Genomic DNA, 9,516 nt, shown 5'->3' with positions numbered 1-9,516 from the left:
CACAGGCTGCAACAATCATATGAGTGGCAACAAATCTGCGTTTTCGGTGTTAGATGAGTCTATTCATAACAATGTGAAGTTTGGTGATGACTCAAAAGTCTCTGTAATTGGGAAGGGAGAGGTAACAATTCAAACGAAAAGTAATGTTGTTCATACTATATCTAATGTCCTCTTTGTTCCAGACTTAAAACAAATTTGTTGAACATTGGCCAACTACAAGAAAAGGGATATGAGATTTCCATTAAAGATGGAGTTTGCAAAATACAAGATGAAAAATTGGGATTAATTACCCAAGTTGATATGACACCCAACAGAATGTTTCCATTGTACTTCCACACCGTCACCAACTCATGCTTCTCTGCAAGTTGTGAAAGTTGTGGATTTAATTTTTGTATTTTAATTTGATAAATTTTAGTTTTTATACTTTTTTAAATTTAAAAAGTTTAGTCCTAACCCAAATAGTAGCAATTAAATCTATTTGGTTAAATTCGATTTAGTTTATATTCTTCAATTGAACTATTCTAAATAACTATACTTTTCGAATTTTGAAATTTTAATATTGACACAAATGACAATTGTTAATCCATTAATTAAATTTTTAGTGAATAACATGTGGAAATAACAAGCTAATATGACATTACGCATATGATAATAGATTTTTGTTGCATCAGATTTTGGAAATAGAACTTAATGAATATAGCAATAACCATTTAATGAAGACTGAAATATTAAAATTTGAAAAGTAAAGAGATTAAAAATATAAAATTAAAGTACAATGATTAAATTTATAATTTTCATAAAGTACAAGGACTAAGTATAAAATTTAACCAATTTTGGGACATAAATGAAACCCTTTTTAATTTATGATACAATCATACGAGTTATTATCAATGCATGTATAAAATCAAATGGGACAATATTTAATTTAAACTTAAAGTGCAAGTAACGTGGCCTTTTTTTTTTCTAAATAAATAAATAACTCTTTCCTCATTTAATTTCATTTAAAGTTAAATATTTTGTCAAATTTTGTTATTAGTCCTAAGTTACAAATTTAATCTTTATAATCTAATTCGGTCATTTTTAGTTTATTATTTTTTTACTTTTAGAATTTCAAATTTGATTTAAATTATAATTATTAAATTTGTTGTGTAATATAAAAACATTTTATCACATGCGTAATGTAATTTTTGCATATTGTTTTCATACAATACTCACAAAAAAATACATTATTTTAGTTAATAATTTTAATGGCTATCGTTTAAATTAAATTGAATCCAAAAAATATGAGGACTAAAACAAATTAAATTGGAGTTCAACTACTTTTAATTTATGAGTAAAAATAATTAAATATTGTAGGTAATTTTGGAGTTGGCCTTTAAAGCCATCCTTAATTTTAATGTACTTTTAGGAAATTTGATTTGAGTAGTATTTCAATTGTAGTGATGAATTTATTTATTTTTACGAATATAATTACAAATAATGAATATTTAAATATGTTAGGTTAATTGTTATTACTGGCTCAAAGTTTGAATGGATTTGGGCCGGATATTAATGAGCACGCGGGATCGGCTCGCAAGCAGGCTCGCAAGTCGGGCTCGCTTTCCTGTGAGGTTACACGTGCAGGCCAGGCTCGCAGGTCGACCTTGCTCTTTTATGATGTTACACGTGCATAAGACCTTATAAGCACATGTTGAGTCTAGAGTAAGATACGTGTCTATATGCACAAAACCTACTTAACTAGTATATCATGTCAATGAACAGTACCAATATCCTATAAATATACAAATACTACTATTTGAGGGAGATAGAGAAAAACACTCAACAAAATAATTATAATAAACTAAAATAAATACAAAGTAAAGTTAAACTAAAACCCGAAATATTTTTTATACTTAGAAAATATTACATAATTTTATCGTTTACAATGCCAAATTTTTTTTTTTTACATGCGACTTCAATTGATAGTTTCTGAAAGTTTGAAATTTTTCTCACTTCATTTGTCTATTTATAGACAAGTTTCTTATAATTTTTTGGACAAATTCACCATTAGTCACTAAACTATGTATAAGTTTTTATTTTGGTTATTTAATTAAAAAATTTTTTATTTGATCACTAAACTATTTAGAATTTTTTTATTTAAGTAACTAGGTTGTTAAGTTATTCTTTTAAAAAAAATTCGCCAGTGAGCTCCAAGTGATAATTCGACAATCAGTATAGTGGATCAGTACCCAACAATGAGTAGAAGAATATATCTTAGATCCAAGTCAATCTGACGATTAGTATCGAAAATTGGAGAAAAAAACTGTTTGAATTTTAGTTTGCATATTCGAGATGTTCAAAGTTATTTTATGAAAAAAAAAAACTGAACTGTAGAAGAGAAAGAAAAAGAGATCGATTGGTCAAATAATGTGAACAGAGGAAGTCATATAACATCGATTTTAATAGCCTAGTGATTTAATTGAAAACTTTTGAATAGTTTAGTGACCAAATTGTAACTTTTTTTAGTTAGGTGACCAAAACGAAAACTTACCCATAATTTAGTGACTAATATTGTAGTTTACCTTTCTTCTTTTTTTCTTTTTGCATTAAATAAATTTAAGTTATGCAGAGGTTATATTTAATTTTGTAATAGAAGAACAAATGGACTTAATTTAAACTTCTGTCGCCACGCGCGTCAATAGGCACTGTAAACACAAAAAATCATCGTACGTCCAATATTTATTTAAAATATCTGGGTATCCTTGAGATCGAAACACGTGTAACGCCGCAAAAAATGAGAGTGGTATTTGTTTGAAAATCCGGCAGTCATTTTAACTATTAATTCCCGCGTTTTATTGTCAGCTATAATAAATTATTTTTGCTAACCATTAAGATGTTTTTAAAAAATGAAAATACATAAATATTTTTTATAAAAATAATTAATAATTTTGTTAAAAGTAAATTATTATTATTAATAGAAAAAAGTATACTAACTTCAAATTTCAGTCTTTTAAACCAATTTTAGCTAAAGTTGTTTTTCTTTTGAATTTTTCAGTTAATATTTTGAATTTTGAAAGCTAAAATCTAGTAATTTTATTAGATTAGGTTCTTATTTCTTATCTTTCAAAATTAAAAAAAAAATTCAATTAACTGTTTTTAAAAATTTTGAAACAAAAATTAAATTTGTCCCTTTTTTCAAATTTAAATAAAAAATAATCAATTATTTCTTAGACTAAACACCCAAAAATTTTCTATAAAAAAAAGTTAATAAGTAAAAACAGCTATTTTTAATATAAAATAATACTTCTCTAGAAATTAACAATTATTTATAAAAATTAAAGAGTTAGTCTCTCTATTTTATTTTTTTACAATTTAATCTTTATATTTTATAAAAATTGAAAAGTTAATATCAACTTTTCAAAAATTTATATGCAACAAATTAGCCAAATTTAATAATTTAAATTAGTGTGTACCACAACTATATTAACTTCATAATAACTTATTTAACTCTCCAACTTAATAAAAAAATTTATTTTAACCCTCCATTTAATTTTTCGCTTTTTTTAGCTCTTAAATTTGTGTTGTTTGTCAAATCACCCTAAAATAAATGAAAAAGTTAACATCTGTTAACTTTGCTACCGCGGTGGCATCCAGGTGGGAGATCCCATTAACAATTAATTAATTTTTTAAAATTTTAAAAAATTAATTAATTTCGTATGAAAATTTTAATTTTTAACTATTTCATTCATTTTAGAATGATTTAATAAACAACACAAATTTAAATACTAAAAGAGATGAAAAATTAAATAGTGGACTTCTAAAGTATGAGAACCGACAATTAAATCTAAAGGATTAACTCATTAATTTTCGTAAAGCAGAAGGATGAACTTCACAATTAGATTTTTTCTAATAATAAATCTACAAAAAAGACTTTTAAAAAATAATACAAAAAAAAATTATAATAAAAGAAATGATTTATTTGATCCTTTATTTTCAGCTTTTTACTTTTCTCTAACACCAACCTACACACAATACAACTCAGCCATTAATTTTTCTCATTAAAGTTTCCCCTTTCAACAAGAATTCTGTTTTCTCATTCACAAATCTCCCCACCAGTTTTTTTTTTTTTCGTTTCTCTTTCTCTAGAATTCCTCTAGAGGGAGAAAACAAATTGATGTCGAATGATCAATCTTTTGTAAAAAGATTTTCCCTCTCACCCTTCCCTTAATTCAAATCTCTTATCCTTTTTCTCATTTTCTTTTCGTTTCATTCCATTCCCAGTTTTCTTGTTTACATCCCAAAATTTTCTCGAGAAAATATTGTTTTTATGCTTTTTTCTCTGTTTTAAATCCCAAGATCTCTGCAACCCAGTTCTTCTTTTCACCTGATTAATCCAATTTCCCATCTGGGTATCTTTAGTTCTATTTTTTTTCCTTGTGAAGTTTAATTTTTCTTTTGTTTTTTTTTTTTGGGGGGGGGAGGGGGTTAATTTATTAGATTATTTTCATGGATCTTTCTTTCCTATCCCATTTTTTAATGATTTAATCTTACACCAGACAGAATCCCATATTTTCCTTCATTGTTTTTTTCCCCTGTTTTTCTTTTTCCTTGTTATGGGTTGTGCAAGTTCCAGGCAAAAACGATGCTGGCATTGCCGAGCACCGTATTCACCTGTTCCAAGAAGCTACACAATGCATGTTCATCACCCAGCACAACACAGAGGCGATAGCTACCATGTCGTAGCATTAACATCCACCACATTAGGTAACTTAAAGATAGAATCAAGCCACCAAAGCAATGGCAACAACACCTTCAATGTTGCAGCCTTCAATGGCAATCTCGAAAACAATGGGAATGTGAAGGAAAAGAAGGAACAACAAAGTAAAGGATTGTCCATGATTGAAGCTGAAGTTTGGTCCAAAATGATTGAAGATAAGATCCCAAAAGTTATCCCCAAAACACCTATTGCAACTCCCCCTGGTGAGCCTGAAACAATTAACACATGGGAATTAATGGCTGGCCTTGAAGACCTTAGTCCTCGTCCTCCATCTCATATTAGAAGCTTTTCAAATGGCACAGTGTCTCAAAAGCCATTATGGGTTCAATTTGAAGAAGAAGAAGAGGATCAAAAATCAGATTCAGTAATCACAGATTTCGATCCTGAAATCATTTCTAGCTTTAGGAAAACACTTGAACAACTCCCTTCTGCTAACCCTTTTCATCTCAGGCTTAAAAAAGACAAACTTGTTTTATATTTCACAAGTTTAAGAGGTGTTAGAAAGACATACGAGGATTGTTGTCATATTAGGTTAATCCTTAACACCTTAGGTGTTCGTATCGATGAACGTGATGTTTCAATGCATTCAGGGTTCAAAGATGAATTAAAAGAGTTAATGGGGGATCAAGGGTGTGGTGGATTGCCAAAGGTTTTTATTGGGAAAAAGTACATCGGTGGAGCTGATGAAATAAGGCAAATGCATGAAGAAGGTACACTAATGAAAGCCATTGAAGGGTGTGAAATGATGGATGATGATGAGATTGGACCATGTGAAGCTTGCGGTGATATCAGGTTCGTGCCATGTGAGACTTGTTCAGGCAGTTGTAAAGTGTACCATGAAGATGATGATGAAAATGAAGATGGTGTGGAATTAGAACATGAAGATGGTGGAGAAGGTGACTATGGATTCCAAAGGTGTCCCGATTGTAACGAAAACGGACTTATCCGATGTCCGATTTGTTGTTACTAATAAAACGATGAATACCGACTGCTAATTAAGTCAAGTGCAGCATGAAAATTTCCCTACATATATATTTTTTTATTTGTGAGTTTGGTTTTTTCTTTTGTACAGTGAGAGTGAGGAGAGTTTGTATTGTAATAAACAGGGTTTTATTTTCTCATCATAATTATTACCAATCATGTGCTTCTAAGGCTTGTTTTACTTATTATGTTTCTTTCTATAAAAGAAACTTGTAGGACTTTCCAAACAAGTGGAGGATTATACTTTTGAGAAATGCAATTATACCTATTTTTTCTCTTTCATGTATATTTTCCCATGTTTCCCTCACTTTCTATCTCTTTTCTATACAAACTTTTTCCTTATTATAATGAGTATTGTAGAGATTTTTACATTTTAATCTTTCTATTTTTAAATTTTAGTTCAAAGAACAAACTAATCTTTTTATTAAAAACTTATGTATGTTTATATGTTAGCATCAGATACATGCCATGTGTCATTATACCCAATTTCAGATTGACAAAACGTTTTTGACTTCATCCTTACTTATATCCAGTAGTATATTTTCAAAGGTGACCTATAGGCCAGGCGGATAACCATGTGAGATGGTTTAAAAGAGTTAGAAATTAGCTCAATGCCATTAATGAAAGACATTAGTGGTAAATGACACTAAAAAATAATACAATTAAGACCAAGCCAAAACAACTTTTAGTCTTTTAGTTTCTTTTGTTCTACACTTCGTCATCTCCCCCATTTCATAATCATATCATTGTTTCACATTCACGGGCGGCCTTCAGCCATAAAATTACATCAAGCTAAGCACCATTTTGCCCCATCTAATCAATCATGTTCAAGTCTTCTTGCTGTTACATATGGAAGAAAAATTAGATTTTACGCCCTCGTTTTATAAATCGGACTTTAACCAGTGACAATATTATAGAGACTCTTATATTATAAATCAGATTACATTTTAATCTTTATATTAATAAAAAATAGATAAATTAGTCCTTATGTGTTAGATCAAATAGTAAATTGATCATTCTGTTAAAATTTTTATTCATTTTACTATTAAAAATTTATCTTTGTACGTCAGCATGAGATACACGTTATTATTCTGTCAGCCACGTCAATTTTTAAACGTACAAAAGGATGATTTTTTTTAACAGAAATGGCCAATTTACTTTTTAATCAAACGTAAAATGATTAACTTACCCATTTTTTAGTAGAGAGGTAAAATGCAATCTAACTCCTAATACAAGAACTTCCATAATACTTCTACCGAGTTTAGCTTAATTGATTCATAATTCTCGATTTAAGAGTAAGCATTTAATAAGGAAAATCTTTATGAAAGGAACTTATATTGAAAAGGGAAAATGTATGAAGGATTAATGGATTTTATTTGTCTTGTTGTAACATAAAATCTTGTGGAAACAAAAAAGAAAAGGGTTTGGAATTGTGTAGTTGTTTGAGATGTTTGTATAATCATTTAGTTGTTGTGGCAAATTGCACACTTTGAAAATGAAATATTAGGACACATTTTATAACTCTGAAAGCTACTTGACATAATTTGTTTAAATTGTATCATCATTTTTACCATAAAATGATTACTCCTTTTTTTAGGTGTGGGATTTGGGTTTTTCAGCATTGAGAAACTTAAGGCCAAAGTTAATCCATAATTGAGACATGGAATTTGATAATAGCTCATCAGTACCCATCCAAGAGTGTTTCACTGCATACAGGAAAAGAGATGTGATTTTGAGTAGGTTTATTTTGGTTTTGAGTTATCTTGAATTCGAGTCGGAATAGATTAATTAAATCTTCGATAATACATTTTTTTTATGAAGTTAAATTCTATGAAATTGGTTTTTTTGTGTGTGTTTGTTTTAGATAGATTTTCTTGAAATAATTATTTTAAAAGTTGTAAAAACATTTTCTTTTCACAACCGAATTTTTTTATAATAATGTAATATTTTTATATAAATTTAATAATAAATCATATCTAATTAAAACTTAATTTGAAATTACATATAGTAGAGTGGATAGTGACACGTTGGGGATGGAATAGATAAATGAAGTTAAAAATGATCATATTTATATTATTAAAATATTCATATTTTATACTATAAAACATTTATTATGAAATATTTATAAATTATAAATATATTATTGAAATATTAATATAAAAAATTTTAATAAAATATTAAGAATTAAAAATTATTATTGAAATAAAATTATAAAATTTAATAATTTATTAAAAAAATAAATAATTATATTATTAAATATGAAAAATTAAATAGTATGTTTAATAATATTTAAAATTAATAAAATTTGATATCAATATTTTAATATTTAAAATATTAAAATTAAAAAATATTATTAAAACAATAATATAGGTTTGTTTGAAGGTAAGTTTTATATAATACAAAAGGGTAAATCAATCTTTCCATTGATCTACCGAACTATTTTTCAAGAAATAAATATAAGAAAATGCAAAAAAAAAAAAAAACATTTTCGATGAAACAAACATAGCCTTAGATTTGGATTAAAGTTATTCCTAATTCAATTTTCAATAGGGTTATAGTTCAAATTTACCACTTTGATTTTGTTAAATTTTTTTTACCAACTTTGTTACGTGGAATTTGAGTTGGGATGGAATGAGTAAATTCGATAATTAAAGTTTTTATTTTTTACTAAGCTGAATTCTATATAATTGGTTTTTTATCATGTTTGTTTCATTGAAAATAGTTTTCGGAAAATGATTTCTAAAAAATTGATTGATTTTTTTTTTTTGGAAAAGCTGATATATTTTTGTATTTTGGACGATTTTGTGTAAAATATTTGTTATTATTTGACAAAATTTTCCTGAAATAATTTTCTAAAAGTAGTTCTTAGTGAAACAAACACAACATAAATATATTTATTACAAAATATTGTAGTAGCATTTTCTTTAGGCAATTGAAATTTATTTTACAATAAGGTAATATTTTATAATAATTAATATCTTATATAAAATTAATAATAAACGAAGCTTAATTAAATTTTAATTTAAACTATATATATTATATACACAAGAGTGGATAGTAAAACATTAGGGTTGAATTAGATAAATGAAATTAAGCATGATTTTAAAAAAAACCTCATATTTAATAAAAAATTGAAATTTAATATTAAAATAAAACTTTAATTTCAAAATTCAATCTGACAAAAGTGACGTCATAAAATTTAATATAAAATTAAAATAGAATAATAAATTTACCTTTGGTTTTGAAGTATCAATAAAACTAAGATATAGTGACAGATTTTAATTTTTACCCAAATTTCTATATTGATTAACCTATTATCGATATTATTTAATTTAAACTCAAAATTTTCAAAAGGATATTTTGGTTTATATATACCATTATACTTTGAAATTGTGTAAATTTACTACTGATTGAATTTTACTACTAAATTTTGAGTTAATTTTAGCAGGTAATTTTGATTTTTTTTAAAAAAATAAAATTTACAATCAACATTGATTTTCAATGATTTCAATACAAAATTAAAATAAAAAAAAACCTTTCCAAATATTTTATTTGAATAATATACCATAACAGATGTTAAAACTTAAGAAATTAATATAGATTATTTATTTTATGAAAGAAAGATTAGAAAGATTTAAAAATTTTATCCAAAAAAGTTAAGTTCAGTTTTATTTATAAAATAAATATTCTTTTATATATATTTTTCCATAATTTTACCATATTTAATTATTAATGAAAGATAATTAAATTTTTTTTTATATTAAATTTTGTTTCAAATT

The 9,516-nt window shown here is 26.3% G+C and overlaps 1 protein-coding gene across 1 annotated transcript; it reads left to right on the top strand.

The window, feature by feature from the left end:
- Positions 1-4,017: 4,017 nt before the first annotated feature.
- LOC107888620 (uncharacterized protein At3g28850) lies at positions 4,018-6,019 on the top strand. Its single transcript, XM_041101621.1, has one exon. It carries the CDS (start codon positions 4,593-4,595, stop codon positions 5,724-5,726), a length of 1,134 nt encoding a protein of 377 aa, XP_040957555.1. The 5' UTR covers positions 4,018-4,592; the 3' UTR covers positions 5,727-6,019.
- The last annotated feature ends 3,497 nt before the right edge of the window (positions 6,020-9,516 follow it).

The sequence above is a fragment of the Gossypium hirsutum genome, chromosome D09 (assembly GCF_007990345.1).
Source record: "Gossypium hirsutum isolate 1008001.06 chromosome D09, Gossypium_hirsutum_v2.1, whole genome shotgun sequence".
NCBI lineage: Eukaryota > Viridiplantae > Streptophyta > Magnoliopsida > Malvales > Malvaceae > Gossypium > Gossypium hirsutum.
Note: the sequence above shows the minus strand (reverse complement) of the source record. Positions and strands in the feature narration are given on the sequence as shown.

What these genes read in the sequence shown, in the direction of transcription:
- LOC107888620 (XM_041101621.1), top strand. Translation starts at nt 4,593, where the DNA reads ATGGGTTGTGCAAGTTCCAGGCAAAAACGATGCTGGCATTGCCGAGCA.